The sequence below is a fragment of the Triturus cristatus genome, chromosome 5_1 (assembly GCF_964204655.1).
Source record: "Triturus cristatus chromosome 5_1, aTriCri1.1, whole genome shotgun sequence".
In the NCBI taxonomy this organism is placed as follows: domain Eukaryota; kingdom Metazoa; phylum Chordata; class Amphibia; order Caudata; family Salamandridae; genus Triturus; species Triturus cristatus.
The window spans coordinates 653,425,710-653,441,580 of NC_140587.1; the positions used below are offsets into that span (position 1 = coordinate 653,425,710).

General features: G+C 41.7%; 1 protein-coding gene across 1 annotated transcript in view; it reads right to left on the reverse strand.

The window, feature by feature from the left end:
- Positions 1-15,871, reverse strand: part of RP1 (RP1 axonemal microtubule associated) — an 859,010-nt gene that overhangs the window by 156,105 nt on the left and 687,034 nt on the right. The window contains exons 8-9 of the mRNA XM_085605615.1: positions 8,372-8,450; positions 2,658-2,733 (exon numbers count right to left, since the gene is read on the reverse strand). Of these exons, the coding sequence (XP_085461741.1) occupies positions 2,658-2,733; positions 8,372-8,450 (155 nt within the window). The remainder of the gene's footprint in view (positions 1-2,657; positions 2,734-8,371; positions 8,451-15,871) is intronic.

Genomic DNA, 15,871 nt, shown 5'->3' on the forward strand with positions numbered 1-15,871 from the left:
TAGATTATGAGGTTTCCGAATTGTCCTCAAAACCAGTATAAGGTCCCTTTCTAAGTTTAGGATTTTGTTTCATTTTCAATTGCTTCACTTCGCTGGACTTCACAGTTTCGTTCACTTCCTTCATGCAGTACCGACAATTCTCAATGCTCCTGGCGAGAGTTAGTGCTGTCTCCCAATCAGGATCCTCAGTGGATAACAGTTTCTCCTAGTCTTCCCTGTTGCTTGTTCTTTCGATCACTTGATTACAGATAATCTCGTCTCTACATTCCCTCTAGTTGCATGTAGCAGCAAGTGTTCTGAGGTTGGAGACAAAATAGTCAATAGATTCACAAGGAATTTGAGAACGTTGAAGAAATTTGTGGCATTCTAGTACAATATTCTTTGTTGGATTAAATCTTTTATCCAATGTTTTGATGATGGACGCATAATCATCAACCACTACAACTGAATCATTGTCTTATCCTCCAATTACGTAGACACCAACCACTTGAAATGGTAGCATCTTCAATATATTCCTGCCTTCATTACCTAAATTGTAAATTAGAAGTGCTTTCTTCTTCTTAGATGTGAAGGTATCCCATCTTTTGCCTCTAAATAAGCATCAAAAGTTTCCCTCCATTGCTGCCAATTGATCGGAGGAGTGTCCGGCACTTGAAGAAAAGGTGGTGGTGCTAGGATTCTTTCCATTAGGTGACCATACGTGGGTCAGTTGTTACCAAGTCATACCTAAAATGTACTAAACGTTTTCTTTTGAAATAAACTTCTCAAAATGGAAGCATACCAACTGTTCCTGTCGTGGGTTGTCACCGGAAGACAATGCAGGCTGTTAACTTTGATGCATATTCCGCAATGCCACCATTATATTGGTGTGCCTGTCATCAAAAGACAAAGTAGGCTACTAAACGTTGGTGCTCATTCAGTACAGCCACAATAATATAGTTGTGCCTCTCACCGGAAGACAATGCTGGCTGTTAACCCCAATGTCAAGTAAGTGCATAAAAAATTGGGCCAAGGCCAAAAAGGCAGACACTTTGTACATGCAATGCATGTATTTTTATGGATATTTGGGCACAGTGTGAGGGAAACCCAATACAAAATGGCTGTTCCGTTGCACACGAGAAATGTGTGTTTCTTAAGCAGAGGAACAGGAACAGGAACACAGAGAACGTGCGCGCATGCGTTCTGCGGCCAGCTGAAACTTGTGGAATGGGGCGCAATGGCCGGAAATACCATGCACTCACCCACCGCAGTGAGCACATGCCGACAAGAGGAACCTGCGCTGTACCATGTAATACTTCCTTAGGACGCCACTGAATCGCTGTGAAATCACTGCTGAAGACTGGCTCCCAGAACAGCAGAACCCTTCAATGACTTTAGGCAGAAGATGCCAGAGCCTACAGCCCATTGCCACTGAAAGGAAGCCCCCAAGCTCTCCCAGCACATCTCAAAAGACTGGGAACCAAGAGATGCAGAAATAAGAGAAACAAAAGACAGACCTCTTCCATCTATCACCCCCATGTCTGGAAGAACAAACTCATCAACACAGAAAACTTCTCTATCCTCCTATTCTGAAGGCACGTGAATACATATGCCTTCAGAGAGCACTCAATCTCCATATCTTAACAATTAGCACTTACTAATGTTTCATTGTAAATGATCCTGAATCGTAAATTTGGAAATCTGCTCTCATTCGGCACTATGTTATTTCTACCTAGGTTTGTGTTTTACAAATACCCAAACATGCATACATATATATAAAAGAATCACAAAAATGTGTTTGCAAAAGTTGTGAAAACTTGTTTCTGATAGGTGTATAGGCCAATATCATGAGGGAGAGGACCACAGTGTAGCTTTCTGGGTGTAAGTGCCGTGATCCAGGTAGTTTTCAGGTGTTTCCTGAAAAGCAGGTGGCTGGCCTGCATGCTCAAGAAGTGGTTAAGAGCATTCCAGAGTTAGGAACCCTAAGGCATCATTGACCTATTTTTATAGTTTATTTCTGAATATGATCTATTTATAATGTGCTTGTTTTGATATTGTTTCTGGGGTTTCCAACTTGGTATAAGATAATAATTTCAAGCAAATTAAACTTGTTTTCCTTTGCTGGGTGATGATTTGCTTTTGTTGATGTGAAGCATTGCACGGGCTCAGACGTGGTCCGCTTCAAGAAACTGTAGTGTCTTGTGAAATTTTACAATGGAACCCCCTGTGGCTCCTAACTGACTCCGTAGAGCTGTGACGTAGGTGTCAGAGCGCAATGCCATGAATGCTTGTTTTAGAATGTTAGGTTCGCAGTTACACACAGCAGAATAAAGCAGAATAAAGACATGTAATACTAAACTCCGTGTGTAATGTGGTCATTGGGCGGTACCCAAGCTGGTAAGATGCTACAGAATCTATTTGAGTTCAATATAGGATTCCAAAGCAAGCTGGTAGCTGCTGCAGGATTTAGACCTTTAATTATCCAACACTATACTTTTCACAGGATGACACTACTAATCCCAGCTATTACTGTGACAAAATATTGGACTAAAGTGAAATTTATACCATTTAACCACTTGAAATTTTAATGTGAGGCTATTTATTTCAAACCTCAACCAAAGATGACCGCCAACAGCAGGTTTTTTACAAGCTACTTCAAGATGATGAGATTAACAAACCTGTGGCAAAGGAAAACGTATTCTGTATCTTTTATATGGTCCTGTACGATAACCTTGTCTAGGTACCAGCCATTGCCTAGAAAAGTAATGGAAAACAATTAAAATTACCCCATCAAATACATGTACATTAGAACAATATTGTACATTGTTAGCATCTTAATAACACTGATTTTATATTTGTAACATTTACAGAACACAGTAGAACTCTGTTTTATAATATCACCGGAATCTTAGTCAATGGTAAACTTGCAGACATGCTATAGAGGTGTCCCAGGAGCGCTCTGGCAATTGTGTTGGCTTTTTTGGACTTCTATATTGCATAAGGTGACGAGAAACACTTGTCTAGCCATCCTGTAATGCACATAGTGTAGGCGCACAAGGAAATGACAAACACGTGTCTAGTCCTCCTGTAATGCCACATGTATCGAAAATGCATTTTGCGATTTCCAGAGATCGATTTTTACTGAACCGCTATTTGGTAATCTCCTATGTATATAAGGTATCACCAAAGATTTTGTGATTCCTTAATATATTACCTGATATCGATTAGGTAAATAGGTAATCGCTATTAGGTAATATTACTCCATTCGTAACTATGGGCCTTAAATGGTTTTGCATTAACTAATTAGCGAATACCTAATTGGTAATTATAAATTAGGTAATGCAAAGCCAAGGGTGCCGGGGGCCTAACGCCCCCTGAAGCATCCCCCAACAAAGTGTGCACATGTAAAGCACACACTACATGGCACTTAGAAAAATACATTTTTGTGCATTTTTCAAACTTTGCACATGGTTACCATCAACTTGGACGCAATGATAATAGCATTTTCAGTAATTCATAGTTTGCATTTAGAAAATGTTTGGTACATGTGGTAAGGGAATTGGAAATTGTGATTCCCTATTTGTAGTTGCTATTTTTGAAATTTCCTAAAATTGCGACTACAAAGCTCTTCATACATCGTGAAAGGCTATTTTGTACTCACAAATGGCTGAATTTTGTGATTCACACCGTTTGCGAATGCAACATTTTTTCATGTGGCTCTTGGTGCAGACGCACATTTTGCACCTGTGAGACTTGAAGTGACTATGCCCTCATTTGTTGCACCATGAATGGTCACTCAGATATGTTGCAAATGTGCATCATCTAGAAGGCGACACATAATTAGTGAGGTTTTTGAGGACAGCCACTCTCAGAGATCCCACTGAGACACACCTCTCATCCCATGGTGTGGGGGGCGGGTGAGGCAGGGCACAAGGAAGCACTTTGGGATTTATCTGTGCATTCATTAAGATTTCCTTATGGTGCTGAGTGGCTGTTTTTTTCAAGTATGAATAAATTATTTCGTCAAAATAGGATGCTTTTTAGCCTTAAAACACTAAATTGCGCCTATCCAAGTCATCCTGTGCTAGAGGATTTGCTTGGCATGGTTCAGCACTGAAGCTTGTCTCTGGGCAAACTTTTTATTTACAGGAGTCATCTGACTAGTTCAAGTCTATTTTCAAAACTATATAGTATATTTTATTTCTAATCTAATATGTGGATTTGTATTTGGCCCTATGAATTTAGTCAGCTTACGTTCTGAATAGACCCCTCAAACTGAAGTTTTACAACACATTCAAATCACCTTCTTGAAATGCATTGCAAGCAGTAAGCTCTTTTTTATGCATGACTGATTGTTGCAACTATTCTCCTTCACATACCAGACTTACCTAACTTACTTAACTTAACACTTGATTCCATTTGACACATAGATAACTTGAATGTTGATTCACCAAACTATTGGTTGGAAATTAATTGTCAGAACCCCTTTTAGAGGGCCATGAGGCATGCAGGGGTTACAGGGCTCAACCCTGGTGGTTAAGGCCTTTTACTCCTGATTTCCCTGGGCCAGACCAAATATGAATCATGCTCAACTGGGCCATGTACCCCTTTTGGACTTGACTCTCAGTGGTAGCTGTGGTAAAGCAGTCAAGGCTAGCTTTGGGGGATGTACAGACAGGTCAGTGAACATGACTCATAACTCAAAGTGCAAATAGTACGAACAATAAATCAATATCCAGCCAAATACTTGCTTTTATAGGAAAAGTAGTATTGCATTTCTATCTCTACACATGCAACAAAGTACTACATTTAGAAGCAGCAACCCTATCCCCCTTGAGGTCCGGGCTCTAGTAGTTGTCAGGCCAATCCCTGTCCCACCCTCCTTTGTGTAATGTGTTCAGAGTTATTCCCCAATCACTGGTGGTGCATCAGGGAATGCAAACAATTAAACCATACTCCAGAGTTCTCCCTTTGACTCTTCAGTAATTTAGTCAAAGGTGCTGCAGCACCATTAGCATCAAGTCCCCTGGGGCCCAGTTGGCCCAATTCATGTCTTACCTACTTTCGCAGCACAGGAGAGTACAATGGTGCAGGGGGCGCCTTCAACACCCACCCCCGAGTTCTGCTCAGTTCGGGATGCTAGGCTGCTCGCGTCTCACCCGGTGGCTCCCAGTGACGCAGGCTCTCTCTCTTGAGCGGCGTGGCCAGAGGCCACTCAGATGTTGGGGCACCACCCTGCTAGCGAAGATGCAGTAAGTTGGATTTTCTTAACATGAGAGTGGGGGGAATCCTTTCTTTAACACCGACTGGAGCCAGCGAGGATGTGACATCATCCACGCTGTTGCTGGCAATCCTCAACAGTGAGTCAGGTGAAGTTCCCCCATAGTGTGGCTCCAACCAAGTGTCACCTTTGAGCAGCTGTCTGAAACTTTTTGCGACGTTGGTACCAGCAGCCCCTCCTGACATACGGTACGTGGTTATGCGGGAGCAGGCTCAATGAGCACAAACCTCCTGGCCCAGACGTTCACAAGTCCTGGCACTACTTGAAGTGGTACGTTTACCGGTGGCCCCCTCTGGCATACGAGGTCAACGCAGAGCAGCAGTATGGGAGTAGCAAGACCCACACAGCTCTCAACACATGGCTCAGTCTACCCAAGCCCTCTCCTGGCATAGGGTGTCGCGAAAACAATCTTGCATATGGGCAACAGCCCAATCAGTGCTCAGCTGATTCCTGACACCTCGCACAGGCAGTCCTCACAGTAGGGTTCCCCACTGGTCCTTGCTCCCCCCAACTCTCTCCTCCTCCTCTCAGGGCAGTCCGGTCTTGGCCAGCAGGCAGGCAGTGGTGCTCCAGACTCCAGGGCAGATGGTCTTGGTTTCCCTTGGTGATGCCCCCTCACCCAGCACGGAGACTAGCAGGCGTTAACCCCCCAGTCCCAGTCACAGGCAGAAGTCTTGCAGAGCTTCCCCATCTCACACAGCCCATCAGACTGCTTGGCAGATGCCAAGTATTTGGGTACTCAACCTCCCTTTTCTAGTCCTTTGCCAGACACCAAATATGATTTAGGGTCTAAGTCTTTGAAGTTTTATGATAGGGTTCTGCTTCCTTTGAAGTGAGCATTTCTCCCTTTCTTCTTTCCTCATTAAATATATTTGTCACAGCAGGCATGACTCCAAAGCTATTCACTGGAACCAGGATCACACCTGAATGTCAACCACAGGGATATGTGCATCAAAAGGTTAATCCCAGGTCCCCAGCCCTACTCTTTATGATTCGCTTATCAGTCCCATCTCCCTTCCTGAGATGTGTCATGCCCCTTCCTAGTGATCTCTCACTGAATGTTATAGTAGTTTTTTGAAGTGTAAAGGGAGTTTCTTCCTTTCCCTCCAGTGTCCCTACCCAGCTCACAGGAAAGCAGCAGTAAACAAAACTCTCTGGGGGATTCATCTCCTCTTCATGTCTACACCAGGAAGGCTTGTGGTCTCCATTCAATGTCCCATTGCAGGCACACTCACTCAGTGTACATTAACAGCTCACGCTGGGTCCGGCACTGCTACCTGTTATGCATTGTACCCTTACATGTACACATGCACACAGCACACACACTCAGTTTGTGCACACTGTTCAGCATTGAAGTTTTTCTGTCTTTAGACAGGGTGTCTCATTTACAAACACACACACTGCCAGCACACATACTCACTATGTGCGGTGCAAAACACTTCACACCATGCGTTGTATTTCACGCAAGCAGACATACACCCAGCACATGCTTTCCCTGTGAACGCACTGCATAGCAGAGCACTACATCTCTCATGTAATATATTCCTCTCAGGCATATATGCACCCAGTGCATGTTCTAACCACACATGCACTGCACAGTACGGCTCCATCCAAGACAAACATACAACCAATGCAGAGCCACTACTCCAGTGCTGCGCAGCACTACACAGCTACCTGGTGTAGGCCAATGGTGAGTTAAGCACAAAGCAGCAGAACTTTTCAAAGGTGAGTGACCTGTAGCCCTCACTCCAGTGATACATGATAAAAAGGTCCTGTTCACTACTACGGATAACGACACAGTATGCTGCTCTACAGCGCTCATGCTGCTTAACGCCTGGTGAAGGTGGTAGCCTTCCACCGCTATGAGGATAACATCATGGGTGCTCCTCCCGGTTCAACAAGATTGCAATTCATGAGAAGGCCTATGTTATAGCACACGTGCAAAATCTATGTTAGTCTATGACAGAAAAGTCAACATTTGAGATCCAGACATCAGTACAGTTGGACACTTGGACACTTGGAGCAGGGGTACACATATTTACCCTGCAAAGGACTTTTCTGTCCCAACATACATCATGCAACCTTTGATCCCTGATGTGATGCCAGGGTTGAATCATTGTCCAACCATTAGTCCCCAAACAACCGCTACTGGCTGCTGACAGGAATAGGGGTACATCAGGGGTACATCAGTGAGTGACATAAACAGGTTTCACGTTCTGTTTCTGTTGCTGCCTTCATGATTCCTGCGACCCTAGGCAACAAGGACTGCGCCAGGGTCACCCAAGGGCAATTCAAGGCTAGTAGCTCATCCCCCTGGCCAACCATGACTAGGCCTGGGTAGAATTTCAATTACACAGTAATCAGAGTAATTTCGGTAATTCTGCATCACACTTTGACACAGAATTACTGATAACTAGGCGATTACCCCTCGTGTAATCTGGAGGAAAAAATCCTAATGCAAGAGCACATTTCGCAAGTTACAGCGACCCCTTGTGCTCGCTATTCATTTTCTGTGGCATTTAGGACTTTTTCTTAGTGCAAAAATACATCCTTGCGTCCATATTGGACGTGTGGGTGCATTTTTTGATAAGATAATAGCTCTAAACGCCACAAGTTGAGGAAAAAACCTACTCCAAAGGCACATTTAGCGAGTGCGAGTGGCTGCTCACTATGTATGTTTTGTGTCATTTAGCGGTATTTCTTAGCGCAAAAATGCCCGGTGCGTCCAAAATGAATGAGAAGCGACATTTTTGTGCTAATAAATAGTGCTAAATGCAAAATTACTCTTCTCGTAAAATTTCATGGAAACTCATGGAACTCTCAGGTAATTCTGCTACATGGAATAACGCAAACTATGCCCCCTCCTATCCATGACATTGGAGGCACGTTGTGCTCTGCATTTATGTTGTAATAGCAGCAGCCTATATCGTTTTATTTAATGCTCTGAAAATCAGATGTTATTTGCTGGACATACAATTGCAAACGTTTTTCTACAATAATGTACTAAAAAATAATGGTGTCATTCTGCATATACGTGCAAGAAAAGGACTTTCAGTTTGTGATATTTTTCTGAAAAGACATTTGTTGCTGGAAAAGACAGCTGTAACTGACCTGCTCCAAGGCCATCGTGTCCTATAACAATCTTGTACACGTTTCCAAGGTGCACCGCTTCGAGCTGGAAGATGTCTGTCTGTAAGAATTGAAAGGAAGTTTATGTCAGGAGATGGTAAGCTGCATTCTTCTAAAACAAATCCATCAATGACAATAGTTTTCTCTTGGAGAGTAACAGTCATAAAGTGCACTGTGAGTTCAGCACTGTATCATTGATTGTTTCAACGCACCTTTTGAATTCATTGATAAATGTTGCGTTGGCAAAGCCAATAGCTCTAGCCTGGGCAACCATATGCCATGGTCAATAGTTTTATTTTTTATTGAAAGAATGAGAAACAGAATTAAAATGGAAAGAAAAATATGCCACGGTCTAAACGTGTCCGCCGTATGCTTGCATTTTTTTTTCATTTAAAAAAAATAAATAAAAATCATTTAATATTAACAGAACAGTAAGGTGTATCCTATCAGGCCAGTGTACTTAGAACTGATGTAGAAACCATTTTTTATTTTCAATACACATCACAGAAGTACAGGATACATAGGACTAGGTCTACGAAGGATTTGCAACAATGGAAACCAATGCAAAATGGAGCATGGTATTTACATGCTAGCAATATAATTCCTAAACTATTCAGTGTACACTCACTTCTGCACCATTGTGCAAGGTGGCCTTGTTAGAGCACAAGGTGGACAGCTGCAGGGCAATGTAGCAGATATACTGTGTTTCAACCTTGCACAATGCAGCACAGCAAATTTGGTTGCATGAAAACCTAGTAAATCCTGGATTTACTGTCTTATAAATAAAAAGGATGAAAGATGGAAAGAAAAATAGCATAGGGAAAGTAAATTATTTGTCCACCAACCCTGGTACTGTAGTGCCCTTCTTTTAGCCAATCAGCACTTTTGATTAGGAAAAATTCATCACTCACACTGCAAGTGAGCCATGAGCAATGTGGGCTTACCCATTGCCCCATGCTCTGTGTTGTGGTGATTGGAAGTGATACAGTGTTCAGGGCCAACCCTCTTACCATTTATCCTCCAAAGAATCACTTCTTTGTCGCCTAAGAGGTGAAGGGAGTTTTCAATTAACAGTGTAATCCATTGGGCTACACAAAAAGAACTAGGAACCAGTGACTATAGTTCAGAACGTTTATCACAAGTTCTCAGTCAAATTAAGGTGCACAAATTTCAGGACCATGATGTAAGGGTACAGAACAATAACCAAGAAGCCAATCCTCCTAAAGAGGGTCAGGTGTATCAGTATAAGACAAGCAAGAAGTTCGGCCACAGCAATACAAAAGATCAATTACAACATCTAGTGCGCAGAGAAGAGTTTCTGGTTCTCTCTTCTATACATTAGTAAATCTAAAATCGTGTAAGTTAAAATTCAAACTAATAGGATGGTTCAATAATCTAAAGAGATCTAAAGAAAAAAGAGAAATGCAGAAAAATTGGGAAATGCAGGAAAGAGTGGGAAGGTGACAGCATCTCAGAAGCTCGGTCAAGAGTCTTCTTGGGACAAGGGATTGAGTGTTAGCTTAAGCTACACTCAGTAAAGAATCAAAAGGAAAGCATAGAGGTCTAAACCTCTCAAGTCCAAGAGAAAGTAAGCGTGTCCTCAAAAAGTGTGTACTTATTTGCACCAGAATATCCCAGGTAACACCACTCTGTCCGCATCATCAGGGGTTTTTCATTCTCAGGTTGTAAGCTGCAACATTTATGAAATGTCCCTCACTGAACATGGGAACGCCATTGTCGTTGACCCAAACCATGCTGCAAAAATGCTGACAGGACCTCACAGTTAATGCTCTGGCTCTCCATGTTCTTTTCAAGGTTTTCTTCTCAGGCTCTCTATCACTAGTACATCGTTGTATCAATTCTCAAACTAACAAACCATATGGGCGCACCTGCAAGGAAAAAATCATGTAAGCAGAAAATCTAAAACAGTATTTTATGCAGATTGGAAACAGACCTAGTCAGGACAACAATGGTGCACATTTAATATGTGTGTGCACTTTGAAACACAAATGAATATAAAGTGTTAGTATGTGAGATTCCTGTTACATGTGGCATACAGTAAACTTTTGAATGTATATAAGTTTGACTAATAACTAAATTTATTACAATAAATGAACCATTAGTGCACACATTACATAAATCATTGCCATGTCTAAAGTGAGAGCATTCTAAATCAGTGAGGATGTTTTATTCATCAAGTCTCCAAAGAATGTATAATTTAATATGGTTTAAGGCACACAATGTAAGAACGAATTCTCTAATTCTACAGTGAATGCACTTTAATAATGATGTCAAGTGCAACACTTTACATTAATGTCGTTAAGCTACACAAGAAACGTGCTATGTTAAGCATTTGTGACGTGTTAGGGTGGGGCCAAAATTAAGCTTCTCCAGAAGTATACTTTCTAAGCCAGTTTACCAGACCAGTGAATGAAAAGATCTGACTTAAGGCTCCTCTAAGGATGCATGTATGTAATTATTTCTTATTTCGATATTTTTTCATTATGTCATGCTGGCAATCAGCTAAAGCTGTATCTAGGCCATACCTAAACATTCAGTGTGCAGGTTCATCTGCCTAAGTATGTCAGTCTGGGGTACTGGGTCTGATGAAAACATTTTGTTCAGAATCGTGGGTGAAAGATTCTTTAGGTCTGAAGGGTGATCTTTTACAGCATTTAGCACAGGAAACAGATGAACATACGGCTGCTTGTCAGCACTTGTGTCGTTTAAATTTTATATTTCAGACCTTCTGTCAATGCTTCAATTTCATAAAAATCACAGAGCAGTAGTGTGTATGCATTGTGTATGGCCAATTCTATTCAAGGAACCTGGGGACATATTACACTGTAGATGTACTGGGGGTGCAACAGCTGTCCCAGGGCTCTTTGCTATTTCAGAATGGGCCACAGGCAAGTGCAGTCACTCACTGCAAGTGCCTGCAGGGGTATCTCTGTATACCGCCTGCACTGTAGAGAGAGGACAGTCTATACTGTGGAAGGCCGAACGGCTGTTTAAAGCTGATCACTGAGAAAATATTGGAAACAAAAATATCAAGGACCAAATTACCAAGAAGGTAAGTGCAAATAAGTAAGTATAGATTTACTATTCTTATTTCCACATCTATGTTATTTGAAGATATCTAGATTGTCAAGGTAAATATATGTGGAGTTATATATAGTAAAACTTTGCTTGTTTATAGAAACTTACCTTCACAATTTTTTTGTTCTTGATATTCTTGACCCAAAATTTTGTCCCACGATATTTTTGTTTCCAACTTTCTAACACCTGGATGCACTACCCCAAGACCAGCCCTGAGTTCGCAGTTGCCCTGAGAGCAACACATTCATTGTAATAGGGTGCACTGTTCATGTTTGCGCCCTGCGCACCTTACCAATGGCACAAACTTGAATAGTGCTCTCGATGCACAATACGGCCCATGGCATGGAATTGAACTCTAGTATGAGAAGATGATGATTTTGATGTAATATTTAGGAAGTAGGTTGTGTAAATGTTCTCTACATCTAGAAATGTCCATTTCATTTCAATGAATGCACCTAAAATATGACTAACCAGCATTACATAGCACATGCACGTGGCACTGACTCCTCCTTGGCACATTCTCAGCCACCTGCAATCAAATCTTTAAGGCCTTGATCGATTCAGCAAGCTATTTAAAAGAGACATCAATCATCAGACTAACATTTGTGTCAAAGGCCTGCATGTGACAGAAGATTGTTGCTAATTGATTCACTCAAAAACAACCTTAAAAAAAGGTCCTACAATCTGTTTCGGATTAAAAAGCTATGAACGGGACACATCCGATTCTGTCTTCTTAAAACCCTCTTTAGCTGCTGCAAGAGAGACAGCAAAAAAATGGCAAGCATTAGAAAATATCCATAGTTTTACATAATGGTCTACATGAGATTCTTCAAGAATTCAAAACCGGAGGCAACTATGGTCTGAGCAATATGTATGGCATAATAGTTCTTAGACAGAGATTAGATTATGTTGACAGCAGATTGAAGATATTGTCTTCATTCAGATGTTATAGCCAAGATTATTGGGCCCAAGCAGGTTAATATTAAGACAATTATTAATAAAAACAAGAGCAAAGAACATTCTAAATACCATGAATATAATTTGAAGATATCAGATGGGGAGTCTGCGTGCTGTACAAAGGCTCAAAAGTCCCGTTTGTCCCCAAAAGAAACAAACTACACTTTGGGAAAGTGCTCTGGAGCTGCCAATAATAAGGTGCCCCCATAATCAACAGAATACAAATAACCAAACTAACACGCACATATGCATGGCCATTCCCACGAAAATAAAGAACATTTCAAAGGAGCAATCAAAAAAAGAGGCCCAAAATGTACTACTTCCTACATAGCTAGCAAAAAACACAGACACAAAATCGAAAACAAGCAAAACGCACGTACCCGCCCTCATTTTCAAAGAAACTGGCAAAACACACAAATCAAATGGTTTAAAATGTGCCTAATTCTAAGCAAAGCCAACGCAGAAAGCTCAACACCGAAAAGCTATATCATTGTGCACATAATATGCATAGCCAACTTGGCACAGCACAAATGAGAAGGGGGCCACGCGTCAGTTTGAGACCCTGCCCACACCGTTCTTGAATACCACGTGCCTAGAGAGATGTTTGTTCCATTGACCAAAATAGAAACTTCTTTCAATAAAGACTACGCATGGGTTTAGTGAAATGGACATTGATGGCAGAACGAACTGACATGACTTCTAACGTCCTGGATAGCTGGACCTAAAGGGGATAATAATTGTACTTGATGCTGTCCAAGAAGATACTGGATTTTGACATGAATTACATTGGAAAGGAAATGTGTCCCGAATGCTTTGTTTAATTTGATTGAATCAAGACAAAACACGAATGTGCTACAAATACTGGGGCAGATTTATGTTTCCTGGCGCATCCCTGCAAATCAGCAGGGATGCGCCAGGAAAGATGCGTTACGCAAGTTTACCCTTGCGCCACCACAGATGCGCCGCATTTACAATTCAGCGCATCGTGGCGCAAGGATAAACAGATGCGTGACGCATCTGATGGCGTAAGGGCGGCGCATTGCTGGAGTCGTGTCGCAAGCACGACGCAACTCCAGCAATGTTTAGGTACTGCCCATACCTTACATGCTGCGTCATGCCTTACGCCTGCTTCAAGCAGGCGCAAGGTTTTGACGCAGCAGCGTCGGAAAAGTGACTGAGTGAAATCTTGTAGATTTCACTGCGTCACTTTTCCGAGGCTTTTTCCGCTGGAACGCCCACCCTGCATACATTATACCTGACGCAGGTTTAATGTGGCGCAGGGCTTTATACCGTGACGCATCTCCATAGATGCGTCACGATGTAAATAGGGCGCAACGTGGCGCAGGGTTTACGCCGCCGCTGCGTCACAAAAGTGACGCAACGGCGGCGTAAAAGTGGCGCAAGTCTAACATAAATCTGCCCCACTGTTTTTAATTTACATGTCAGGACTGAACAGTATTAGTTTGTCGATATGTATGAATGGACATTTTTACTCGATGGGACAGTAGAGAGTAAGTAAGCAGTTGTGTTATCTATTATACAATTACAGTGAACATGGTGAATCGTTCTTAAATTATATATCAAAATTATTTTCTCCAGTCCTTGGAGGCTGTGGAAAACCTGACAGGAAGGCTAGGAGCAGGCTGGCTAGAGTCCATTTCCTGGGTTGTGGCATGCACTTCAGCCACATTAGCACTGACAACAGTCCAAAGCAGCAATATGCTTGCCAAGGTACACTTGTTTTGGCTTCTCACTTCCTCCTAGTTCGTTTTCAACTTCTGTGTGCTATTTTTCCCCTTGTTTTGTTACCTCGGACTAGGGACCCAGCTAACACTGCATCCTTGGCATGGTTACCCCCCAACTTTTTTCCTTCCAGCCTCCTGTTTTTTGCAGACGTTATGTTTGCTGCCTTTAGGACTCTGCAAACTTTATCACTGCTGACCAGTGCTAAAGTGCTTGTCCTTTAAACAGTGTAACAGTGATTTACACCCACTGGGCATATTTAGTTTACTTGAAAGTCCCTTGTAAAGTGGTACTACATATACCTATGGCCTTAAATTAAATGTACCTAGGGACTTGCAGCACTCGTGCCACCCACTTAAGTAGGCCTTTAAACATGTCTCAGGCCTGCCATTGCAGCCTGTATGTGCAGTAGTTTTGAACTGCCACTTCGACCTGGCAAAATAAACCTTTTGCCAGGCCTAAACCTTCCTTTTCATGCATTCAAGTTACCCTGGGGGTTGGCCTAAACAGCCATAGGGAAGGGTGCAGTGTATTTAAAAAGTTGGACATGTATTGTTAAGTTTAACATGTCATTGTAATTAAAATCTCTGATGGAGCAGGAAAATATAACTGAATAAACCTAGTAACTAACAGTATGAAGTGTCTTAAACATTTAGGTGAACAAACACATATTGTGCAAAATATAGATGAAAGAGTCTTTCTTTAAACATACAGATACGGGTAGCTAGTGTATTTAGTAGAAAGCATCCATGTCTATTGTACTTTCATTGCTAAGATAGGCTAGGCCTCATTATTCTTTTTAATTACCCTTCTACCTCTTTCACTTAAATAAATGTTCTTTAACAATGCTGAACCATTACTTGGTTTAAATAAATGATTTGTATTTGGCCTGCTTAGCTTGTCATCACTGCAGAATGTGCTGTTTTCAAATGTATTTCTTCTCAACCTAAGCCACATGTTCTCATTGTATTAGATAGCTTCGAGCTAACATTGATGAATAGAAAACTATAACATAAATATAATAGGGTTTGCATTTCGCTGTGATTCTCATGATCTAACCAGGATATTGCAAGACAATGTTTCTCTCTCTTTAGAGTAGTTGTTGTTACGCAGTGGAATGTTGAATAGAAAATCGGGTTTAGAATCTGCTTAGGTTCTCATGGGAATCATACCCAAAAGATACAAATGTTTAGTAGCAAGTCGACACTTTCAGTTAATACCTTGTCGACTCAAGCGCCTACTGTGGAAATGAATGGAAAAGCCGCTGACCATAGGAAGATTCTCTCTCATTGGCTCGAGATTATGTAACATGGAGCTCATCGATACATATGTTTTAATGTTTTGTATTCGTACGTGTTCCTACCTAAACAACGGCCATTCCTTTCCAGTTTCGAACCAAGCCCTTTGCCAGTGCCATACCCTTTTTCTGATTGCTGCGAGCTACTGCTGACCGTCATTTGTGTTGCCTGACATTTTGGGGGGTGCCTATCTCTCATTTCTAATGGTCATGTTTAGTGCTGTGACTATATTTTTTTTAGCTTGACAGTTGGTACTGCGACTGTATTCTAATGCTGATTTGGAGAGAGGAGACTAGGCTGAGTTTCCAGAACCACTTTTTATGAGTGTTATTTCTTTTTATAATAATTACAGGCTCCTGAAATATTGCTCTTTTCTAGAGGAACT